At 35.3% G+C, this 26469-nt stretch overlaps 2 protein-coding genes across 5 annotated transcripts in view; one reads left to right on the top strand and one right to left on the bottom strand.

The window, feature by feature from the left end:
* Nucleotides 1-21721, bottom strand: part of RnrL (Ribonucleoside diphosphate reductase large subunit) — a 41301-nt gene extending 19580 nt beyond the window's left edge. The window contains exons 1-10 of one of the 2 annotated variants that reach the window (XM_069839429.1): nt 21310-21721; nt 20881-20969; nt 20613-20790; nt 17810-17970; nt 16103-16305; nt 10915-11140; nt 9749-9990; nt 7830-8031; nt 4596-4745; nt 1838-2059 (exon numbers count right to left, since the gene is read on the bottom strand). In XM_069839429.1, the coding sequence (XP_069695530.1) occupies nt 1838-2059; nt 4596-4745; nt 7830-8031; nt 9749-9990; nt 10915-11140; nt 16103-16305; nt 17810-17970; nt 20613-20790; nt 20881-20969; nt 21310-21352 (1716 nt within the window). In that variant the 5' untranslated portion in view covers nt 21353-21721. Of the gene's footprint in view, nt 1-1837; nt 2060-4595; nt 4746-7829; nt 8032-9748; nt 9991-10914; nt 11141-16102; nt 16306-17809; nt 17971-20612; nt 20791-20880; nt 20970-21159; nt 21233-21309 lie in introns of those variants that run through there. The other variant, XM_069839430.1, reaches the window with a different exon arrangement.
* A 73-nt stretch (nt 21722-21794) lies between these two features.
* Nucleotides 21795-25997, top strand: LOC138709000 (ribosomal RNA small subunit methyltransferase NEP1). 3 transcript variants are annotated; one of them, XM_069839431.1, is made up of 5 exons: nt 21795-22013; nt 22523-22675; nt 23262-23352; nt 23451-23659; nt 25795-25997. In XM_069839431.1, exons 1-5 carry the CDS (start codon nt 21870-21872, stop codon nt 25906-25908), a joined length of 711 nt encoding a protein of 236 aa, XP_069695532.1. In that variant the 5' UTR covers nt 21795-21869; the 3' UTR covers nt 25909-25997. The 3 variants fall into 3 exon arrangements, with proteins under 3 accessions (XP_069695532.1, XP_069695533.1, XP_069695534.1); XM_069839432.1 differs by lacking the exon at nt 21795-22013 and adding an exon at nt 22055-22150; XM_069839433.1 differs by lacking the exon at nt 21795-22013 and adding an exon at nt 22257-22283.
* The last annotated feature ends 472 nt before the right edge of the window (nt 25998-26469 follow it).

Below are 26469 nucleotides of genomic sequence, written 5' to 3'. Positions count from 1 at the left end.
TTATATAATAAAATAACGAAATACTGAAGTAAGCTTCTAGAGAAGGAGGGGGAGGGGGATCAAGACTGGACGTTATAATAAAAATTTGTTACAAAGATGATACATACTTTCTTCTCATTATATGTTTTGCACAAATTAATTTATTTTATGCTCGACCATGCAGAAATGTAGTAATTATACACTGGGTAGTAGCCCTTTAATGGACCTCATTAAAGTACACCTATTCATTAAAGTTCAGGTTTTCCATCAATCAGAAAGCACCACTGTAGCAATATGAAAGCGCAAGTATTGATTATTCTCGGATATGCAATCGAAAGACAACTAGCAAAACGTCACGGAGGCTGGAAATCCAATACTGTCGCAGAAGGTTATGTTCTGTTACTGGTACTATAATAATTAGCGTTAAATGTAAATAATATTCAAATAAATTCAATTTGTCATTTCGCTTTTCAATGTCTAAATCAATTTCCAGGTTATATCAAGATTAATGTTCATTTTACTCTCTAGATTATATCAAGGTCAATGACATTTGTTCCTCGGAAAAAATCAATACTTTCGCGTCTGCGCACATCTCACAATTTAAGAGATATTGCACAAGGTCACTTCCGCTCCCCAGTCAGATAAGAATAATATGAATACTTATGAATAATTTCAAGTTAGAAATATGGTCGAGCATAAATAGTCGTATGAAACTTGCCTATAATGGTAATTAAGACGCTCGTATGAAAATTATGAAACTCACTTGCGCTTGTTTCATAAACATACTCGCGTCTTAATTACTACCATTATAGGCTCGTTGCATAATGTACTACTAGAATGCTGCTAATGTTATTATAATTTATAGTTTTAAAATTCTGCAGTGCCTGGGAAAAGTGACATAAGTCAGTTTCCACAAACCTTTCTTAATAATTTATTGACAACTTATGGAACATCTGCTCGCTTGGAAAAAGAAACATAAGTATTTCTCCCATTACAATGATTCATACAGAAAAAAATCAAATCAATATAAACCAGTGTAAGTTGTCAATACATTATCAAAAAAGGTTTGTGAAAACTGACTTATGTCACTTTTCCCAGGCACTGCAGAATTATTACTCAAGACATGCATAGAATTAAATAATTTAAAATACAGCAAAACCTCGATAAGACATGCCAGCTTATTACGCTATCCCGTGTAATACGCTTTTTTTTTGTCCTATCCCTGCACATTTTATATATAACATCTTTATAAAATACCCCGTTTCTTGCGCTCTAGTGGAATATTTTAGATGTATTTTTCAGCAATGTAAAGCTATGAAACACTTCGGCCATTGAACACACTGGTGCCATTAACCTGAAAAGTATTCGACCCTTTACCTGAGCATTTAAGCCTTCATACTGTACAATACTCCACCCTCTTGTTACACTCTCTTATTCGACTCTTTACATGGAAGCTTAAATCCTACGTACAGTTACAATACCCCACTCTCTTGCTAACCCTCTCTCTCAAACATTTCCTCACTTGGCCATAATAAAATTCTGAAAATTTTTACTGGTCAGTTTGTTGTCCTTATGTACTGAAATGTCTGTGAGTGTGAATACAATGTGTGTTAAACGAAAATCACTTTCTGTGTCAGAAAAATTGGAAATCTTACAAAGGTACGATGAAAACAGTATTCTTAATCAGAAACAACTCTCTGATTCATTAGGAATCGCATCGACATTAAGGACGATAATAAATCTATTCTGTAAATCTATCTGCATGTGCAAGTATGAACTATGAATTAAATTCAAATTCGTTACCAACTGTATGCACAGAGCTGTGAAACATAAATAAAATGAAGACTTTTTTACATACTCCTCTGCTGACTGGACTGCCCTCATAGGTTTCGTATGGACCCAATTTCTCTGCAAGTTCACAGCTTGCCTCCAATGCACCATAATAAATAGTCTCAAATATCTGCTTATTTAGCAACTGAGCTTCTTCACTCTCGAATGGAAACCTCATGGTGATGAATGCATCAGCTAAGCCTTGGATACCAATACCAATTGGACGATGGCGAAGATTGGATGTCTTTGCCTGTGGGAAAATCATATTCATTTTAGAATGTAAATATAGTGAAAGTCTATCAAAGATCTCTACACACTTACTGTTAATGATTTTCTTGTAATCTCAGAATGTTTAAACTAAAACTACTCATTCTGAAAATGACTTGATTTAAAATTTTACCTTTTAAGATTTCAACCATTTCCTTTAGTTAATATGACTGCATGAATTATTATTAATTTTAAGGAACTTCGGATGTTAATAGTCATACTCTCTAAAACAGTCTGCCTGTCTTCCAAATTTACCAAACAGTCTTCGGACTGTTGACTAAACATTTATACATCCAATGTTGCTCAACTTCCTTCAAATCTTCTTTCACACATAATATTCCAAGTCACCATTGATAATGAACAGGTGAATGGTAGAGTACAACCCAACTCAAAGCAATGGAGTTTTAAGGGCCATTCTTAACATAATTTTCTCTGGAAAGAAAGTAAAGTTTAGGATAGGGTCTTATGTTACTGATTAAAAGTAAAAGATCTCTATCTATTGAGAACTCCCAAGTGTTTCTCGTCATTATAAATTATGTCTTTCAGATCCAGCATTTCAGAAATGGAATACAACTCAACCATACAAGCAATGCCCAGGTAGATATTTATTTTAGTAGGTTATTTTATGACGCTTTATCAACATCTTAGGTTATTTAGCGTCTGAATGAGATGAAAGTGATAATGCAGGTGAAATGAGTCCAGGGTCTAGCACCGAAAGTTACCCAGCATTTGCTCATATTGGGTTGAGGGAAAACCCCGGAAAAACCTCAACCAAGTAATTTGCCCCAACCGGGAATCGAACCCGGGCCACCTGGTTTCGCGGCCAGATGCGCTAACCGTTACTCCACACTTGTGGACCCAGGCAGATATCAACTGAAAATATCTGGAGGCAGTATAAACCAACAAAGAAATTTAAAAAATATTGCGAACTGAGGCATTTCTCCCGTACAAGAAATTAACTGCAAAAAATCTCTAACCATAAGGATCAGATGTGTATCCATCATCTTGAGTTTGTTGCATTAAGAAACAGGCTTGTGCTATGCTGGTCACACAACTATAGTCCCGTCACTCTAATTTCCGGCAGCCAATCACGTTGTAGGTTGGCTACATTTAAAGTTGTGCGTCTTGTAATTTGCTGATGAAGACGTTATGCATTTCCTAAGGCTGGATAAATACTTAATATAATCGCCCGCCATTTTGGCTCTTTCGTTGGCGCTTGCAGAAAGCACATGAGGACGTTATTTGCCGCTCAATTATTTGCTGAATTACAGTGCGTTTGATTTATTATCATAGGAGCTACGACATGATAATGTTTAACGGTGTGGCAAACAGGTTCCTCGTCTAGTAGCTCGGCAACGAAAGAACAAAAATGGCGAATGATACTACCTACCTAGACTTTATACAGCCTTCACTTCCTAAGACGTGAGCAAAGAGGAGGAGTCACGCCGGGAATAACAGCATCGCGACTATAAGTGCCATTATACACTGATGGACAAAAAATTTGCGACACTTGAATTTTACTTTGTATTTAATATGTCACCAATATGTTTTAAATGGTGATTAATTTAATTATACGATTATAAACGTAACATAGACTAAAAAAGAAAATGATTATGATTTCATATCACCAACAATTACTAACAATAACAACACAAGACTAAAAAAGAAAATGATTATGATTTCATATCACCAATAATTACTAACAATAACAACACAATCTAGATTTGAACAAAATTTTGCTTATGCAGTGTGTGACAACAATGGGCATTATTGTTGGTGTTATGAAGTCATGTTCATTTTTTTTTTGTATGGTAAGATTATAATCTTACTAATCACTATTTAAAACATATTGGTGACCCATTATATACATTTACAAAGTAAAATTCAAGTGTCCCAAATGTTTTGTCCACCAGAGTATAATATGAATATCTAATGTTGAACTCAATCCTCAATGAGGATGGAATGGATCTAAAGGCCCAACATATATGAGGGGTTCACAACCAGAGTGGACCAAGTCCATCTGGAATAGTTCTGAGATACTGAGTCTTGAAGTTCCTAAGCTCATGCTTAGCAACCTTCACCTTCCATAGGAAATGCTGCCCTCTGTGGAGTAACAAATGAGTTATGGACTTTGTTTGTTATGGCAATGAATAAATCTAAGTTTTCTTCATCCGAGATTGTATTAATCCACAAACTGATCACTGGTGGACTTGGTCCACTCTGGTTGTGAGCCCATCATATAATGAAACAATGAACTGCTCCCATAACTGATTAAACAGACTGCCCTATTATGTACATATAGACCTACAGTTACTTATTATTTATTTTTACATCAATAATTAAAATAATTAGACAAAATTTATTAATATCACCATGTCACTGAACCATTAAAAATAAAAAGACAATAAGGATGTAATTCTTGTCATCCAATCTTCTACTTTCCTCAGTAACAATCGTAGTAATGGAAAAATTCCTTCTGCCAGTATATTTTTACTTAATTCGGCACAGCTAAAACCTACCTCAGGAATAGGATAGAAGTTAACATCAATGATCTTGTTCAAATTTCTGGTCACAATCTTGGATACTTCTTTCAGCCTTGTGAAGTCGTAAGTCTTCTCTGGTCGCACAAACATGTTAACAGCAATTGATGCCAGGTTGCACACTGCCACCTGCAATGTTTAATAAAAAGAAATATTCTGAGACAATGTAGAGTCAAGATTATGAAGTTGGAGCTGGAAGCAATTTTCAGAGCTCAAATAAAGGTTGAAGGCACATAATTTAATGAAAATAGTACCTCTATAATGCAAATACACTGAAACTTCTATAAATTTCGAGCATCCCATTACATGTCCAATCAAAGAAGATAGATTATGAAACAATAAACTTTGTCAGTTATTCCAGAAAACAAGATGATTCAGCCACTTCAGAATTCCAGCTATCTACTTACAAAACACAGTTATCATTTATATCCAGGACTTCCATTTCTCAGGACAAGGAACTCTCATTTTCTAATTAAATTTCTCCTCTCCCTGCACATGTGTAACTTAACATGTGAATCTGTCCTTCGTGTAAACAGAATAGATACACCTATTGATATAAGTTATGTTTATTGCATGTCAATTTTATTGCTGTTATTGCTATAATATTAGGTATCCTCCACAAAACTGGCTTCATTTATACACTGATGGATCCGTGATCTCCAGAGAACAAGGTGCCGGTGCAGGTGTTACGTGCTGTCTCTTCTCACTTTATAGATCTCTTAGATATGGAACAACAAGTTTTGATGGTGAAATCACTGCAATAAGTGAAAGTCTCAGGAATCTTCTATGCCACATCAATAAATTTAGGAATGCAGTTATATTGTCAGACTCCAAAGCAGCTATTCTATCAATAGTCTCTAAACACACACCTTCATCTCAAACAGCAGAAATAACTAAAATGCTCTCTCAATTAATATCACTCAATAAAAGAATTATATTCCAATGGATACCATCCCATTGTGGAATCCTGGGAAATGAGAATGCGGATGCTTTAGCAAAGAAGGGCAGCACTATTACTTACAGACCTGTTACTAAATCCACGTATTACTCTGTGATTTGATAACACAATCCCAAGGGAAAAAATGGAACTCTCTGCATCAAAATCCACAGTTAATTCCCGATTTACCACGAAAATCGTCTGTAGCTGCATTTAGATTGGCAACAGGCCATGATTGTTTGGTTAAACACCTGCATAGAATTGGAATATATCAGTCCCCTAACTGCCCATTGTGCAACTCAAACCAAGAAATGGATTCGGAACACCTCAAAATCTGTGCTTCAGTGGCTGGCTGGTGATGATAATATCTTTGAAAAATATTGGAGTGCAAGAGGTCAAATGACTTTATTGTCAAACGCCTGGCATTAGAAAACAATAACAATAATTTTATTGCTGCAGTAACTCTAATGTAAACACAGTAAAACTTCATTTACAGTATACGTTTCTCACTTATACATTATTACAAGTTTTTCATACTTACACAACCTTAAGCAAATACTCCCCCTGCCCCCACTCCTTTCACCTACCTATAGTAAATCCGTATTTTGCGAAGTTAAAATGTTTGTATTTCTATCATCTTCATCTTACTCTTCTGTATACTTCTATGTTGTGTTAATATATTACTTGAATATGTGAAGCACCGAAACCTATGTTGATTTTACATTCATTTTAAGTAGTCCCTAACGTAAAATCCAGGTTTCAATGTACTATCAAGTACAAACAGCTGTTGTTTTAGAGAGAGAGAAATACATCATCTGGCCTTAATTAAGGATGACCATGAGGATCCGGAAATTAATAGCAAATAAATATAATTAAATATGAATATTGTTATAAAAATAAAATGTAATAATTAAGCACCACTGATTATCAATTATAAAATAACATCTTAGAAGACGACCTTAAAATTATACTTATAAATAAAGGATTTTATTTAAAATTAGCATATCCTTAATTAAGACCTTCTGAGTGGTATAAATGAAATTATATAATCTGCAGGGAATCTTTAAGAACTTGCAAGATAATTTTTTGAACTTCAAAAGATGGTATTGATAATTGTTTTAAAAAATTATATGTAAATATAAGTCTGAGCACCAAAAAATAAACCTGTCACTGACCAATTGAAGAGAAGGATGTTATACTTGGCACTGAGGTAGCGAATACAAGGCTCATAAATGGTCCTCTTTTCCTGATCAACCTGATGAGCTTGGTTTAGATCTCTCTCCATGTGTATAGTTGGATCTATGATAATAGCCTTTTGCTGTTGCCTGTTTATTGCTATTATATCCGCTCTTCTGTGAGAGTCTCTTCAGAAATGCAGTGACCTCTTCATGAACTTCCCAACCCTTGTTCCGAAGAAGACAGGTGATAGCTCCACAGACTCTATGATGCCTGTTGTTACGCAATAAATCTCTTTTCCGACAAAAGCCCAACACATGGCCAAGAGGTTCTGTCTTGTCGCAGCCAGTTTGACAACAACAGGTCGTGCTGAGAGCTCTGCCAGGAACGAAGTGCACTGCAATAAGGTTGCAGGACATCTTGATTGCATTAATATATTCCGAAGACCACAAATTCTTTCTGGTGCTGACCCATGAATTGGCGCTTGGATATTCTTCATAGATGATTACACCTTTCCCCTTATGAGGTAACTGACACCAGGATTCAAATGATCTCAGCTATGTGCTGTCATCTGTCGATTCAGCTGTGTAGATTCATGGATTCGATGAAAGTCCCTAGAGTGCCTTTTCACTCCCCTGAAAGCATACTAGACCCCCTCAGACTGATGATTTCTGTATGCCAGTCACAATACTACATCACACTGTTCTGGGTAGATACAATTGAAATGATGATGAATACTGAAATGAAGAATGATGGCCGAAAAAAAGGAAAGGAAATGGAAGAACCCCGAGAAAAACCGCCAGGAACTTCGGCTTTCTTCATCATAAATACAATTCAGCCATCACTAGGATTCGAACCCAGATCCGCAGTCATTACAGCTAATACTCTTGTCAATTGAGCTACTAAGACATTTCTTTCTGTATTGCTTCAAACTTTCTGGCATAAGAATGTTAAATACTATATTACATTAATTTGCAGCATTAATCAGCATATTCAGTTATGAAGTAAATCATGGTGTAAAATTGTCAATTAGATATCAATTATTCACACAAATAATCACAGAGATTTATCGTAATATGAGTAAAACTTTTCATTCTTACCTCTGATGGGGAAGTGTATTCCACTACTTCAGTGCAAAGATTACTGCACTTGATTGTGCCAAGATTCTGTTGATTTGACTTGCGATTGCAGGCATCCTTGTACAGCATGTATGGAGTACCTGTTTCAACTTGAGACTCACAGATAGCATACCACAGTTTCTGTGCTTTCACTTGCCTTACAAAACGACCTTCTGATTCATATCTAAAATAAAAAATGTGAAAATATATTAATATACAGTACTCTGAAATCACGTAAGAATTAAAAAGAAAGAACACTACCAAACATGTCTATTATGATATATACAATACATCTCACTTGACGATATGTGTCAGAGGAAGAACAATTGTTTGTATGCTTTGCATCTGAAGTCTGACTAGTATAATATGTATGTAGCTAGTCGGTGATGTATGCAATGGAGGGGGAAAGAAATTGGCAACCCTACCTCATTATCTCCTGGTCTAGTTGCATCATAAGTGGAACCTTCTTGGTATCACTTGTGAGGTTCAGACCTGTCTTCAGACAGTTGACTAAACACATATGTATGCGAGAATATGTCTTTTAAGTCTTTAACTATGATAACATAAAGCTACTAATATCTAATTTGCTACAAACATTTGCACTAACAAAAAGAAGCAACCTGTAATGAGGTACTTAATGAATTCGAAGCTCTCAGACTCATTACTGGTGGAATCAAAACAACTCCAATAGATTCTATGAGGTTCCTCACTAATATTAACAGCATCAAAATGACAATAGAAGAAAAAGCACTGATTCAATATGAAAAACTTATCAGATTACCAGGAAACAATTGACATTCATACAGTCCTCTTTGTAGATTGAAAACTCAAAAAAGTTTCATATCCATTGTTCAAGAATTAAAACAGAAAATCAATATCCCGAATTTAAAAAGAAAACTTACAAATTAAACCAAACCCTTTAACTCTATTAAATATAGAATATAATCTAAATTTAACAGAAGAAATACTGAAATCAGAAGTAAACATTGAAAGACTGAAACAATTGTCTTTAGAGACAATTAATATTAGGTACCCTCCACAAAACTGGCTTCATTTATACACCGACGGATCCATGATCTCCAGAGAACAAGGTGCCGGTGCAGGTGTTATGTGCTGTCTCTTCTCACTTTATAGATCACTTGGATATGGAACAACAAGTTTTGATGGTGAAATCATTGCAATAAGTGAATGTCTCAGGAATCTTCTATGCCACATCAATAAATTTAGGAATGCAGTTATATTGTCAGACTCCAAAGCAGTTATTCTATCAATAGTCTCTAAACACACACCTTCATCTCAAACAGCAGAAATAACTAAAATGCTCTCTCAATTAATATCACTCAATAAAAGAATTGTATTCCAATGGATACCATCCCATTGTGGAATCCTGGGAAACGAGAATGCGGATGCTTTAGCAAAGAAGGGCAGCACTATTACTTACAGACCTGTTACTAAATCCACGTATTACTCTGTGAAGAGATTTATTAAATCTACATACTTAGACTTCAACAAACAAAATTTGATAACACAATCCCAAGGGAAAAAATGGAACTCTCTGCATCAAAATCCACAGTTAATTCCCGATTTACCACGAAAATCGTCTGTAGCTGCATTTAGATTGGCAACAGGCCATGATTGTTTGGTTAAACACCTGCATAGAATTGGAATATATCAGTCCCCTAACTGCCCATTGTGCAACTCAAACCAAGAAATGGATTCGGAACACCTCAAAATCTGTGCTTCATTGGCTGGTCATGATAATATCTTTGAAAAATATTGGAGTGCAAGAGGTCAAATGACTTTATTGTCAAACGCCTGGCATTAGAAAATAACAACAATAACAACAACTTAATGAATTCGTCTAGTTCCATCATCACACTAAAAATTTAATGATTTCTTACTTTGTATACAGCGCTTCGAATTTTTCACCCCAGCAGTCTGAGAGGCCTGGACAAGCATGGGGACACATCAAACTCCACACCTCATTGCTTTTAACCCGCTTCATGAAGAGATCGGGAATCCATAACGCATAAAACAGATCCCGAGCTCGAACCTCCTCCTTTCCTGTATTTTTCTTCAGATCAAGAAATTCGAACACATCTGCATGCCAAGGTTCCAGATAGATAGCAAACGCACCTGGCCGCTGAAATATAAGCAAACATATACCAACTACTGTAATGAAATAACAATTTTTCTACAAATTTTACAAATCAAATACCAATATTGAATATCACAGTAACAGGTGTAGGAAATGTTTATATAAGATCAGAATATGTCATCGGTATAGCTTTCGGCTAAGATGCTTGCTTGCTTGCCAATCCAAGTTCTGCTCAGGCATGGGTTTGATTTCCACTTGAGTTTTTTCCGAGGTTTTTCCCAATCACAAGGCGAATGTCAGGTAATCTATGGCGAATCCTCGGCCTCATCTCGCCAAATACCATTTTGCTATCACAAATTCCATCAATGCTAAATAACCTAGTAATTGATACAGCATTGTTAAAAAAACCAACTAAAATAAGTAAACACAATAAATCAGTTTAAATATAGAAAAACCATTAATTAGATTTTCCTCTCCAAACTTGTCAATCTATAAATTAATTCTTTTCTCAACAGTAATTTCAGTCTTCCATACAGTCTATTTTCCAGCATCCAGTTCAGTATCATTTCATTTTTTACAAATGAATAGTAATGGACAATGAAATTATTCAGTAGCCATTCACTAGTATTTCAATTTATTGTCTAGGGAAAGTATTCAAGGTTTCATTTGGCTTCAAAATGTGAATTGTAAGTCTAACAAAAATTCTATTCAACTTCATATGACTTTCTGATTGCATGAATCTCAAGTATAGATTATGTCAATAAATATCCTCCTTCTCATTTCTAATATCTATGACAATGAGAGAAATGAAATAGGGGTAAGTTAAAGTGAAGTTGATGTAAGATAGTTCCAAAAAGCTAATACTGCTGTTATTGCTTCCACCAAATGCGCGCTTCATAATAACAACAAACAATTTAGGCTACATCTATTCAATTGTGTCACTGTTTCAAATCCTATTGAACCACCCACCTTATTACCACCTTGGTCCACGTATCTTGCTGTATTGTTGTAAACTCTCAACATAGGCACAATTCCATTTGATGTACCATTGGTTCCTGCTATATAGGATCCTGTAGATCGGATGCAGTGTACATGGAGTCCAATTCCACCAGCAGATTTAGATACAAGTGCACACTGCTTCAGTGTATCATAAATTCCCTCAATGCTGTCATCCTTCATTGCCAATAGGAAGCAACTGATAAATTAAATACAGAAGCAATAAGAATTAGGTAACTCCAAATAATCCCATTTAAACTCAATCTAGATTCAATATAAATTAAAAGAGTCAGTGAATAGATATTTGATAGCCATCCCAACCAGGGTTTAATAATCGGCCACCTAATCAATTCTAAATGAATATTTATAATTCAATTGAATTTTTTCTTTAATAGAAACTCTAGTTAGGTAGGCTATCATTGAAAAATTTATTGGAAATGCAACAAACAATTTAGGCTACAAGACAAATGACATTTTATAAAGAATATAAATGATTAGTTATGCAAATCGATGACTTCAGTGCAGTGGAGGATATCATGTCCAGGGTGCTGTCAGGAACTTTTAATTTTCGGAAGACTTCTAAGGATCCCATGGAATTGTGTCTCTAACCCCAATCGTAATTCCTATAACGTCCCATATCTTGATGTTATATTTGGTCCCCAAATCACTGCAGCATGGCAGATAAATTGCCTGTTTTTCTTTGCAGGCTTCTCTAGGTTGTTCCTCGCTGTTCTCAAAACAGACTGTGGGATCGAGAATGAGTCCACAATTTTCTTTTTGGTCTATAACAGTGGTTCCCAACCAGTGTGCCCCAGCACCCTAGGGTGCCACGAGATATTGAAATAAACAAAAAAAAATACTGTCTACTTAAGCCTGAAGTCTTGTAAGGTCTTAAAATAAAATAAATCAAATTAATTACTCTCATGCACTACAGATCGATTCATTTCGATGCTTCAATTATACTTGTATCCGGTTCCGGCACATGGCATTACAGCCAATTCCTGCCGAACATTCCTGATTCAGTATACTAGTATAGACTACTCGCTTCCTCACGAACATTCCCGAGACTTCTACAGAACAATATATAAAATTAATGTATTTTTACTAAGTGATTGTAGTAAAGTTTACCGTATTATGTTATGATGTATGTTACTTATTATATCATCTTTCAATAAATGAATATATTAAACTTCATTTTTTTTTAATTCAAGAAAGGATGCCCCCAGTTTTTAATGTTATTCTCAAGGGTGCCGCGAACTTGAAAAGGTTGGGAAACACTGATCTATAACAATGATATCTGTTCTTCGAGTTGATCCGTCGGCAGAAAGGCACTCAGTTTCCTTGTACACCTCATACTTATCAGCCCGGCGAAGTTCAATGGCAATCATTGAGCGAATTTTATTACTAAATACCTTCCTTTCACAATTAATCCCTTTTCATGAAAGTGAACTGAGGTTTGAAAACGTCAGAAAGTTACGAGATTTTAAGCTTTTGTGGTAACTGAGTTATAAAAACAGGGCTTGAGATTTACTCGTATTATCTACTGAAAATGACGAGCTACAGCATCAACAAAACATATGCTAATTATTCAAGACCCCTTCCATGATCAAATTATTCCTATGTAATACCTCCTTGGTTACTACACTCGATGCAAAGTAAAAAAACAAGAAGGAAAGGAAACACCTAGGAATACACACCAAACATTCTCCTATAAGAGTGCCAAAGAATTAAACATTTCAACACATTTTGCTTAACAATTATGATAAAATTCATGTACATGAGATAGAAATTCGTGTAAATAAATGAGTGTCATCAATAATGCTTTAAGTTGAGGTCATATCTTTCTATTTTTGCAAAAATACTGTGTAACTTTACAGTCACTTTCCTTGTAGTTGGGTTTTTTGCTGCCAAAATTTTAATGAATTTAATTATATACGTGCAAATTCGAGTGATACATGTAGTTTAATTTATGTGATGCAGTTTCCTAATTCCCAGACATAGAGATCTTCCTCACTTGATTGATCACTTGGCACTGATGCTTAGCTGTTATAGGGCATGTCACAGCAGATATATTTTACGAAAATTATTTAAAACTGTACGAATTTAACTTAGTTTTATTTATATGCACTTGACAAACAGTAGTGGAGCTTTGGTCGATGATCACTCACAATGTTTAATTTCCTTTCAACATCTGTTTCTCCACACAAAAATAACGTAGCATTATTATGTATTAAGAAAGTGAAAGTGACATAAAATAAATAGTAAATATAAATGAAGGATTGTAGGCCTATTCAGCACTGTTGGTGTGATGTCTGCACATACTTACAAATGGCTTTTAAGGAACCTGGAGGTTCATTGCTGCCCTCACATAAGCTCACCATCGGTCCCTATCCTGAGCAAGATTAATCCAGTCTCTATCATCATATCCCACCTCCCTGAAATCTATTTTAATATTATCTTCCCATCTATATCTCGGCCTCCCCAAAGGTCTTTTTCCCTCCGGCCTTCCAACTAACACTCTATATCCATTTCTGGATTTACCCATACGTGCTACATGCCCTGCCCATCTCAAACGTCTGCATTTAATGTTCCTAATTATGTCAGGTGAAGAATACAATGCATGCAGTTCTGTGTTGTGTAGCTTTCTCCATTCTCCTGTAACTTCATCCTCTTAGCTCCAAATATTTCCCTAAGCACCTTATTCTCAAACAACCTTAACCTATGTTCCTCTCTCAAAGTGAGAATCCAAGTTTCACAACCATAAAGAACAACCGGTAATATAACTGTTTTATAAATTCTAACTTTCAGATTTTTTGACAGCAGACAGGATGATAAAAGCTTTTCAACCGAATAACAGGCATTTCCCATATTTATTCTGTGTTTAATTTCCTCCTGAGTATCATTTATATTTGTTATTGTTGTTCCCAGGTATTTGAATTTTTCCACCTCTTCAAAGGATAAATTTCCAATTTTTATATTTACATTTCGTACAATATTCTCGTCATGAGACATAATCATATACTCTGTCTTTTCGGGATTTACTTCCAAACATATCTCTTTACTTGCTTCAAGTAAAATTCCCGTATTTTCCCCAATCGTTTATGGATTTTCTCCTAATATATTCACGTCATCCACATAGACAAGCAGATGATGTAACCTGTTCAATTCCAAACCCTCTCTGTTATCCTGGACTTTCCTAATGGAATACTCTAGAGCAGACGTGGGCATCAGTAATACATGTCGGAGTCGAACGCAAGGACGTGATCTCCCTCCCTCCACACCCCTAGCTGGGGTACCTGTCCGACCGGTTGAAGTACTGGAGGTCAGCGGTGGATTTCACTAAAAAAAATGTCGGTCTCTAAGGAAGCTCCTGAAGTAGAAAAGTCCAAAAATATTATTTCCACAAAGAATGGAAAAATGAATTCTTTTGTTGCGAAGAAGGGGAAAGCGTTAGGTGCTTATTATGCTACAAAATTTTACTAGCACGTTGAGCGACACTATGAAAAGACTCGTTTTAATGGAACAATTTTTTTTATTTTATTTTTTATAATAATAGTAGTCCACACCTGTGGAGTAACGGTTAGCGCGTCTGGCCGCGAAACCCCAAGTGCAAGTGCACAAATATGGCTGGTTTAGATGTATATAAGCTTAAACAACTTTGCAAAGTAAAATATTCACATCTTCGGAGTTTTGTTATGAAAATTGCTTCTATGTTTGGCTCAACCTTTATTTGTGAACAGTTTTTTTCTCAGTTGGCCATTGTAAAATCCAAATCAAGATCACGTGTTTCAGACGAAAATTTATTCTATCACCTCACAATTGCAATGTCTGACATAACTCCCAATTTTGAAAAACTTGCTGATTTACGTGATGAAGAAGAATAAACGAATCCTTTCTTTTAAAGGCATGAGTCAATTGACGTAAATTGACAAAAACAACAAAGAACTACAGTAAGAAGTTTAAAAAATAGCCTAATTGTTGTTTTTCTATTTCTTAGTAATCTGCTTGATATTTTGTTAAGAATCTATTTTTCCTTAGTTTCTTAATTTTATTTTGAAAGGATGCAAATTAGTGACTGATGCCCTTTCAAAACAAATAGGTTCAGATTATGGCATTACTTTTTAACTGTTGTGGAATTGTACGTTTTATATCATTTTATAAGGTTTTTACAGTAATTGTTTAAATTAGAAATACAGTTATGTTTCAGCTTTTTGTAAAATAGTTTGTATTTGTTTTGGAAAATTTGTTTTCTTTCATTGCCATTACTTACTTACTTATTGGCTCTTAAGGAACCCGGAGGTTCATTGCCGCCCTCACATAAGCCCGCCATTGATCCCTATCCTGAGCAAGATTAATCCAGTCTCTACCATCATATCCCACCTCCCTCAAATCCATTTTAATATTATCTTCCCATCTACGTCTCGGCCTCCCCAAAGGTCTTTTTCCTGCCGGCCTCCCAACTAACACTCTATATGCATTTCTGGATTCGCCCATACGTGCTACATGCACTGCCCATCTCAAGCGTCTGGATTTAATGTTCCTAATTATGTCAGGTGAAGAATACAATGCGTGCAGCTTCTTTCATTGTCATTATTCATAAAAATAACATTTGTAGAAAACTGCATATCTTTTTGTCCTGCGTAATTACTTAACGTTCCATGTTTCAATACTTCACGCGATCCACCACTGAGTATTACTTTAACAGGTGAGGCGTGTTGCAGCAATCAGAGTAGTACAGCACATCTCTCTAAATGCCCACGTGTGCTCTAAAGTAAAGGTGATAGTGCATCTCCTTGCTGTACATAATATTGTTAATTAGGTAATTGCAATTTTAAGTTACAATACTCTTATGATTATTTATTATATTGTAAAATGGTTCTTTTACAATGCTCTTGAACACATTTCCATGTCACACAAACTTTCCTATATCTGTCCCACACAAGCAGAAGGATGATTGACAAAATTTTACCCTCAACTCACTGTTCAAATTTTGAAGACTCACATGACCGAATACAGTATGCTTACATTTTAAAGTGATAATGATGTCTCTAACACAGTGTTACACAAAAATACTCTAATCTCTCAATATTTACGAGGAATGTTAATACTAAAAGTAATTATAATAATTTATGCTAACTATTACAAAATTAACTCAGTACACCTTGATAGCTGTGGACGAGGAGTAGCTGCACTGAACAGCGTAGGTGAGGCATGTGTGAAGATACGTTCAGACAAAAGGTTGTAGGTCTCAATCACTGCATCTATGTCTTCACCATGTATGCCGACAGCAACACGCATCAACATATGCTGTGGCCTTTCTGCTACCTTCCCATCAATTCGAAGCAAGTAAGAACGCTCCAATGTCTGTACACACAACACATGACTCAAAAATAGAATGAATTTCATTAGGAACAAAAATGAAGTTAGTCTCAGGATGTGCATTTTTAGTAGAGACATTATTATGACGTGATGCGAGAAAACAGCGCGTTACTGGAGGTCCGCTTCCTATGCAGTCTGCGATACGCTGAGTAGTAGATTTTCAGTTGCCATATGACATTCGCTTTCATCACAAGTGTTACAAAAGTCTTGATTCTCCAAGTGTACAAAGTTAGTGTATAAAGTTTAGTGACTATTGTGTATTCTCAACAACAAAAAATTCTCATTGCGTAAACGTGTGTATATGTACAATACGTACATAAAAGGCAGAAAGTCGTGTGCGAAAATAAAGACGTAAATTTCGAATGAAGTTTCTAAATAGACCTGTGCCTTCTGTCGAAACAATTAGAAGACTCGTTAAAAGATTTAAAGAAAGAGGCTCAGTGAACAATCGAAAATCAAACAGAAAACTTAGTCTTCTTACACAAGAAAAATTACATGAGATTGGTGAAAGACTGGGGGCCATTTTTCAGCATGGTAAGTCCAAATTATTGAACTTTTATTGTTTGTACTGTTATGTACTGTAGAAGTGCTGGAGAAATAGTTACATACTCGCCAAAAACCACACTAGCAGTGGGCCTTGAGTCACCCACCGTTTTCTCGCATCACGTCATAATAATGTCTCTGTATGTTTAATACTATTTGTTACTGATTAAATATGACAAAAATATAGTGCTTAAACATTTAGGGTGCTATTCATAGACATTTCGCAGCATGCGCTACGAGCGTACTAAGCTAGCCCCGGCTATCCACTGGTTACTTGTACAGAATTCAAATCATATCATATCGATAACACTGGTTTATGAATACGAAAAACGCTGATCATCCACTGGAAACCTGCGCTAAAAATGTCTATGAATACGGCCCTTAAGTGTTAATTCTTCACTAGTTCATTTAGTAGACAGGGAACATCTACTCCATCAATTATTTTCATTTGATTTAGAGTGTCCAAGTCTAAACGCTAATGATGTGGCTTGTTCATTTCTGATTTATGATGAATTTAAGGATATTCCAAGTTGTGCTGTATTGTGTTCTGTGGTGGGATTAATGTACCCACGTTTACAGGAACAATCTGTAGCTTTCAATAACAGCTCTTCTTAAGATAATGAAGTCTTTGTATTGCCTTCAAAGAATGCAACGAATACCTATAGTAGTGTTATTTAAAAATAAATGTTGCCACTTTTATTACTGCTGTATGTATCCTTCAAATCATGTCTGCCACATAGGGAAGAATGGCAACAGCGCGAATTTAAGTTCTTGCACTTGTCTTTCCTATTCTTGTTGTTATTAACAACCATACACAGATGTCACAATTATATTAGATAGGTATGTTGGCTGTAAACAAGGGTTCTTTATTCCTAGCACAGAAAATACCAATCCCATTTGGTCAGGGCATTCCACTTTTTAGTTAATTTAATATTTAATTAATTACCTTAAAACCAAAATAATTGTAGCTGAAGTCTCTGTCATAAATAATAGCAGAGTTCAGTCGATCAGCATTCCTCATTATGATGTCATGATGAGTATCAGAGATCATGGGAGATCTTAATTTGGTTTTTGGATTTATCATGTTGTATAAATCATCCATCACCTCTGCAAAGAGAATGGTACAAAAATTATGCTACATATATTCAATTTATAGAATGAAGTTTGGATGCTGCAGCAATCATGATATTTGTTGCATCTTATACACTGAGAACTAACAATATTTCTATATCAAAATAGCTTCTCACCAAACAGACAAATTTCAGAGATCATCCTGACCAATGCCACCTTACACAGCAACTATCCTATAGCAATTAGTGCTGTCGATCGATCAAAATATTTACTCGATTAACTATTTGAATTTAATCGATTAATCGAGTTTTGATCGAGTTGAAAAAATGTTTTAATATACTGCAATACACAATTATTGTCAAATTTAACTTGTGTTCGGTGATAAGCATAAGTATTAAATGTTGTATATATGTATATATTGTATCGTTATATTACAAAACAACTATTTTAATTAATAACATATTTATTATGAGGCTTATAATTTATTATGTCAATTTCTCCGTGAAATTTTGAGATCAAACATAAATAACAAAAAGTATGAAGATTCATCTAGTTAATACTGCTTCATCCATGATTTTAAACATGTGAGTGCATTTACATGCTCCCGAATTAAGTGCCGCTCTACATTCAGTAACAATGTTTCCTGCATCACTAAACATGTAAAAACTTTTTTTTTTTGTCAAGCATTTCTCCACGATCGTTCAATTTAAATCCAAACGTTCTACCGAGTTTACCTCTCAAATTCTCATATGACATAAGTTACTGGAGTTTACACTTTTCACAGACCACAGAAAATTGATTTTTCTTTCTTTATCAAACTAAACATACAACCGTCATATACAAACTCAGTACAGAAACTGCAAGCACCTGCAAAAGTACAGCGGTCGAAACAGGAGACTGGCCCCTATTGTAATCCGAATTACCAGATTTTAGAAAAAGAAGATAGTTACACTCTCACTTGCACACAGTATAGACATGGCTATTTTATAAGGAATGAGGGGGATGAATCCCAGAAAAGTATGTATTTCATATGCTAGGAAGATGAGCCGACAACAAGGTGGAAGTTTAAAATAACAGTAGGTACTATTCTGCTTTTAAGTAAGCAATTTCCGAGAGAGAAATACACACACACACACACACACCCCTCCATCCCGTTATACCTGAACAGACGCAGTCACCATACCCAGCACAGAAACGTACGGTTCTGTCAACTCTTCTTTACAGAGTGAGGGGGATTTCGGACCAAGAAAGTCTCCTTTCAGAGATCTGACACCTGCACAAGACGTTCCAACAGAACGATTTCGGCATAAGGAAGTATCTGCACAGGTAGTTCCATTCCCCACAATTCAAACGACTTCGGTTTTTCCTCTACTTTCACACCTATGGATATATCTGCATAGGTAGTTGCCTAACTATTAACTTGCATGGCATAATTTATCAGTCTGACAAGACTAATAAATCACACAATGTCCCTAATGGTCTATGGGTAAATTCATTCATTCATTTATTTTATTCCATAGATATTACATGACCAATGAAGCTTTAAGATGTGGAAGTCAAAATTTTACAATATTAGAATTACAATTTTTACAAATTTTTATAGTTTTACAATTTAGTAATTTTCTACAGTTTTTAAAATTTTGTGCAATTTTTTTACAATATTTTGGCGAAATGTAGTGAGATGAGGTGAGGTCCGAGGATTCGCCAAAAGATTACCCAGCATTTGCCTTTTGGTTGGGGAAAACCTCGGAAAAACCCAACCAGGTAATCAAATCAAAGGGGTTGATGCCAAGGACTTGCCATAGACCATCCGGCTTCAGTCCCATGGCTATAGAAAACCTCGGAAGAAACCAAAGACCAAAGGGGGATCCAATCCAAGCCCGAACGCAGCTCCGGATCAGCAGCCCAGCGAGTCTGCCGACTGAGCTACACTGATGGCTCTACTAAAAGTATACAATACATAGCCAATCAGATTATTAAATTTACAAACGCAAACAATCATTCATCAGTAGAGCTATATGTCTAGACTCTAGAGTTACAGGTCGATAGATTTGTCAGGATGCAAAATCCAGGGCACAAGTCCTCTGGGAGGGACTTTAAGCTATGTGTCCTACGTAGAAGCTTTCCGGGATGTTAAAGACCTCCAAGCCTAAATTAGTACCTCTGGACCTAATTTCTCCTGTCTCGCATCCTTAGTTGTATACTAGGTGGCGTTTGAAGTGATGAGCTTACCACATGTCTCTCTGCCTCTGTCGGCAAATAAGTGCAATTAAATTTCTTGCAGGTACTGAAACAGCCATCCGGGAGTAATTTACTGACGTTCCGACATCGGAACGATGGGTTAAATACATAATATCTCTTAGTTATGCAATGTTGTCAGATTTTTTAGCAGGTCAGTTAGGCTAGTAGTTGTCTTTCACAAGCGTCTTATCAGCCATTACGTCATCACATTACTGAAATGAAGTACCTCTGAGGGATCACGAGCCTAGCATCTAACAATACAAGAAAGTTGTAGCAACTTCGCATTTAAAATTGCGGCAAGATAAGTGGCTTCACCACTCTAGCTGAGGCCGCCTATGTTTGGTGAGAAGATTACAACTCTTGCACACTTGTGCGCGTTTATTCCTTAATATATAAGAATTGAACTAATTGCCAATTATATAGTATATTTTACTCACCACTGAAAGTCTTCTTTGTTTCTTTATGAAGATTGGAAATGGCAATTCTGGCTGCAAGTATAGCATAATCAGGATGCTTTGTAGTCATTGTGGCAGCGGTTTCTGCAGCCAGATTATCTAATTCTACTGTTGTAACTCCAGCATACAAACCACTTACCACTTTCATCGTTATGACAGGCTGCGAAAAACATTTTACAAAGAAAATTGAGTACAAGCCTACAAATAAAAGAAATGGGTAGATACAAAAAAATGATGTAATGTTACTTACTGGGTCCAAAAACTCCATATCCAAACCATAGCACAGTTTCACAATTCTCGATGTAATTTTATCAAAATGAACTTCCTCCTTGCGACCATCTGAAAAAATTAGTGAAACTTACCGAAAATACAGAATGAATCTAAAATCACCAGGTTTGAGTAAAAATACAGCAGGCATAGTGGAATTCAAAAGGGGCATTTAAAAAAATCCAAGTGAAATAAAAATAACTTGGATTTTTATGAATAGATCCTATACTTTTTTAGTTATACTAGAATATTTTACGCTTACTTCGTTTTGTGACGAACATTTTCGCTGGCATCTTCTACTTGTGAACGTGTTCAGTCTATACCAAGAATAACCCCCCTACCCTAAGTAATATTACGGTACTTTGGAGAGTGGGGTGAGTAATTTATCAATTAATTTTAGTGATAACCTTACCTCTTTTGATAACAAACATCTTTCCCGACTTATCTGCAACCATTTTTATTATTTATCAATTCCTTTCGATATAAGCACACACTTCTACTCCACGTCCTTGCCAGACAACAGTTTTAGGCGCCAAAATTACGCGCGCTGCAGTTATATCGTCGAACGAAGTAGCCAATCATAGCCGTGAAAGAACATCAAATTCGAATGTATAGGTTATGTTGTAATATGTTGTAACTGTACGTAGACAAGAGCCATAAACATGCAGCAACCTGTACACAATACTTCTTTTTTTTCTCTCTCTGTCTCTCTCTCTCTCTCGTGCATGGCCTTTATCACGAAAGTAAACTCTCAGATTCTATATTCTTTGAAGCGTGTAATTACCATAGATAATTGTAGACTGTGGTATTATTAAAGGATCACTACTGTAAATGTATCGTCTTTGAATATATGATACATTTTATGTAAAATTCGGTAATTTTGTCTTCCGAGGTTGGCTTCCCTGTCAAGACAAAACAAAGGCGAAATTATGCACATGTGAGTGTACAATTAATTGCGTGTAGTGACAAAATATGGGTAAAAAGAGGAAATTAGGGAATAAAGAAGATGATTACGAATTTGACCCAGTACCAAAACATTTGGTGGTAACTCATTTAAGAAATCAGGAGAAACGATTGATAATCATTCTTGAGAATGCACAATTAGAAACAGTGAAAGTGAGTAATTTATTGAGGTTATGTTTATACTTACACGGATTGGTGCATAAGTTCGTAGTGTTTTTCTGTCGTTCATTTAATAGTGCTACCATAGCAACGAAAAACGCTACGAACTTATGCACCAACTCAATACAATGGTGAAAACATTTAAATGTGTTCTGTTGGGCCAATCTTCGACATTTCCCCACAACGCATGGGACACATTTGATTTGCGTTTCGCAGTGGGTTGAATGAAGAGTTAGATGACTTGAGGCCGAGATGTGTGTCAAGGTTTCAATGATTTAAGTACTCTTTCTCTCCCGTGCGTAGTGTGGGGCGATACCGAAGTTTCACCTTACGTTGTATAATTTTCAGAATTGACATTAGATTGGAGATGTTAGGGAATACACAAAATATGTTAATTAGCTTCGAAGTTTAACTTATGACTTTACTTCGCAATTAGAATAGTTGTGTGTGTATGTAGGTATATGTTATAACTTCATTTCACAATTAAAGTTAATTTATTTCAGGTGGGAAACAGTTTCCAGCTGCTGAATTGTGATGATCATGTGAACATATTAAAGAAATATAACCGTGAAGTTGGTTCCTGCAGACCTGACATTGTTCATCAGTGTCTTTTAATGCTACTTGATAGTCCTCTTAACAGAGCAGGGCTTTTACAGGTAATTATGCATATTGTACATTACTGTTAACAATTACATTGTACTATGTCTTCAGTTCTTGATCGTCAGTGATGTTCAAATGGTTATTCTGGTGTTTGACTACTGATAAAAATGTTAGAATTACATCAGTTTTATTTAGTAGGGCTGAGAAATAGCCTACTTACATAAAAAACCTACATAAGACTTTAAGGATTTTTGGAGTACCGGTAGGCCGAACGTAAAATTTGCTAAAGGCATGGAAAAATGAATTCAGATTGGCCCTAGCTGGATGGAAATTCTGCTGTTGTATCAGGACTAATGTTGCTCAAATATGGTTTATGAGTTGAAAATTGAGAAGTGACGAATTCATTTTACATTATTATTTTATATTCACGTGACTTATTCAATTATATTGCAAGTTCTGTAAAAAAAACTACAATAAATTCGCTTTTCCTTGTAATTTAACCAGAGGCCTATTATTAAATCCATATTGAGATATAGTAATTTATACAGATCAAAGATATTAAAGAAATTATTATTATTATTATTATTATTATTATTATTATTATTATTATTATTATTATTTAGTATATTTAACATGTTACAGGTTTATATACATACCGAAAAGAATGTGTTAATTGAAGTCAATCCTCAAACAAGAATACCACGTACCTTTAAGAGATTTGCTGGATTAATGGGTAAGTTTATTCCCAATAAATGAAGATACCAGTATTGTATTTAACATACAATATTTATTTTTGTAATATTCCACGTTTCGTTTTTGAATTTCTTGTAGTGCAACTTCTTCACAAATTCAGTGTAAGAGCATCAGATGGACCAACTAAACTACTGAAAGTGATTCGGAACCCAATTACAGATCACCTGCCAGTAGGCTGTCGTAAATTGGGTACATCATTTTCAGAATCGAAAGTAGTTAACCCTAGAGACTTGGTCCCGTCTCAAGATCCAATCACCATCGTTGTGGGTGCCGTCGCTCATGGAAAGGTATGATATAACTAAAAAAAAAAAAAAAACACACCAACTTCAGTCATCCCGTCAACTATACTGTAGACCTACATTGAAGTTTACCCAAGAATACAAATAAAGTCGTAAGTACTAACAACGTAAAATCCAAGAATCAGTCACCATTTTTCTAGACCAATAGGAATTCGATGATGCGATATGACATCACGCATGATGACAATACTTCAAAGTATGAATTTAATTGGGGGTTGCTACCCCCGTTTTTCCTCCCACTCTACTGTATTCCCTTCCTCACATATTTTCCTCTGCTTCTTTCTTTTTTTCCTCTCTTCATTCTATTAATTACTTTATATTAAATTGGAATACATGATTTACCTTTGAATATGCCGAATTCGATCCTAGGACCTTGCATTTAGTGAATCATTATTATAGCTATTAAGTTACGAATTCGTTGATGAACAAACTCTTAAAAATTATATTTACGCACAACTAACATCAAATACTTTTAAATGATCCTCTGAGGTTCTGGCTGAATTGTATATCTATTATCAAGCAGTATATCTCACTTGATATGTGTCAGAGGAAGAACATTATTGTTTATATGCATCTGACTAGTGTAATACCAGTATGTAGCTAGTCGGCGAAGTATGCAATGGAGGGGGAAAGGAACTGGCACTACTACCTCATTATCTCCTGGCCTAGTTGCCTTATAAGTGGTGCCTTCGTGAAATCACTTGAGTTCAGACCAGTTTTCGTACAGTTGACTTAAAAAAAAAAAATTTCGAAATGTATTAAACATACCTAGGACTTCATTATATAATAGAACTGAATTTATTAGTTTGCTGTTAACCTTATTACAGTTAATATGGCAAATAGGTCACGAATTAACTCATATTGTATAAGGAACTAATATGATAAATATCTGAATGATAGTATTACTGCACTTATCCACTATCTGTTGTCTTACTATATGTATATTAAATTGATTCATTACACTACTCCCTGTAGTATTCTATTAATATTATTGAGTTAAATAGCCACATTTTTATTGAAACAGTTTTTCGTACTTGTAATTATTTAATGTGCAGACATATGTGATGTCACACAGGCCTATTACGTCATCCAACTTATTGATAGAGAAAACAGCGACTCTTTCTTGGATACTACCAACTCGTCATTAAAAACAGATCACCATGCATAAATAAAATGTAAATTTATAAATACATTAACAAAAAAATTAAATTCGAAAAAAAAAAATGTATCGCCAGTCACAGTAAATAATTATCAATGATTTACTGAACAGCTCAAGATGTGAATCTTTAGAAAAGACAAGAATATCTTGAACAAGGGTAGAAAAATCCCGGTCACCATGGGGCCTCAACATTTTTATGTGGCACCTGAGTTTTTTATAGTTAAAATTTTTTAAGGCTTCGAATTCTTTTATGTCATTGTGACTAATACATATTGTTAGCAAAGCAGCCATAGAAAGAAGTGGGAGTTGTAATATGTTTTATTAATTAATTATAATATTGTTTAATATACTTTAGTAAATGTAGCTCTTAGCTCAAATGGTTGATAATTTTTAAGCCACAATTTAACTAGATCAATGTTTTAATATTTTAGGAGAAAAATTCGCTCCAGCACCAGGGATTGAACCCGGGTCCTTGGTACCAAGTGCTCTGACCACTGAGCTACGCCAAATTCAATCCACAGCACCAGATCGAACCTTCCTCCGATGCTGTGGATTGAATTCGGTGTAGCTCAGTGGTCAGAGCGCTTGGTACGTAGAACCAAGGACCAGGGTTCAATCCCCGGCACCGGAGCGAATTTTTCTCCTAAAATATTAAGGTCAATATTACAGATAAATTCTGTAGGACAAATTAATATATCTACAATAGATCAATGTCTGCTATGACTTATCTTGAAACTAAAAAAACGTATAGTTAACTATCTAACTTGTATGGAAATCTCATTAAAATTTTTTTCCATATTAATAGCACTTTTGTTCCAATGCACTTTCATTTTAGTATTTCTCTATTGTGTTCAAATACACGTCTTAACAGCAATAGAACATTGTAATCTTTTTTTTTTCTTTTTGTATATATTCAGTAAAATGAAAAAAAAAAATATATGTAACATCACTTTCTGTATTTTAGGTTTGTCCAGAGTATGTTGAAAGCAGTGTCTCCATCAGCAACTATCCATTGTCTGCTGCCCTGACGTGTACCAAACTGTGCTCAGGCTTTGAAGAGGTGTGGGGTGTGGTGTAAAGTGAAGAGCATAGACATAGGAACAAATTTACAAGAAATGTTACGAAGTTATAATGCAGTTTTGTATAAATAAAGAAGCCTAAAAAGTTTTTCTGTGAAATATTAATTTAAAAATACGAATGTGAGCATACAGTTTAAGATTTCTATTTGGTAAAAATTTAAATTACAAATGCAAGTGTTTTGTATCACGTATTTCTTCTTGACAGTTCAGTTTGCATACTTTTAATAGCACCATTATTCTACGTAAATCCTTCGTCAGACCTCTTCTACTGAGTGTTCATTTCAAAGTGTGTCATGACGTCACTGTTGTGAGTCAGCGATTTGAAGCAAGTTTCAGCTTTTATGTCAAAGAAGTTGCCTATTATTCAAGGCATTCAATTGAACCTGAGAACGTGTACGGTATAACTTGAACATCATAGCAACAGATGGCGGTCTGTACGGTCTGTGTGCTACCATAACCTCTTTCGAACTGTTTTTTGTGTGGGCAAGTCGTACGCAAGGTATTTGTTATCGGTTGCATACCGCAACATTCCACAGCACAAATCAAATGCTCCGTGTCCA

The sequence above is a fragment of the Periplaneta americana genome, chromosome 11, assembly GCF_040183065.1.
Source record: "Periplaneta americana isolate PAMFEO1 chromosome 11, P.americana_PAMFEO1_priV1, whole genome shotgun sequence".
Lineage (NCBI taxonomy): Eukaryota > Metazoa > Arthropoda > Insecta > Blattodea > Blattidae > Periplaneta > Periplaneta americana.
The sequence above is the reverse complement of the archived record's forward strand: the minus strand, read 5'-3'. Positions and strand labels throughout refer to the sequence as shown.

Excerpts from the sequence above, each read along its gene's own strand:
- LOC138709000 (XM_069839431.1), top strand. The coding sequence starts at position 21,870 with ATGGGTAAAAAGAGGAAATTAGGGAATAAAGAAGATGATTACGAATTT. Across the intron at positions 22,676-23,261 it reads ACAGAGCAGGGCTTTTACAG|GTTTATATACATACCGAAAA; the intron begins GTAATTATGCAT and ends AACATGTTACAG. Across the intron at positions 23,660-25,794 it reads GTGCCGTCGCTCATGGAAAG|GTTTGTCCAGAGTATGTTGA; the intron begins GTATGATATAAC and ends TCTGTATTTTAG.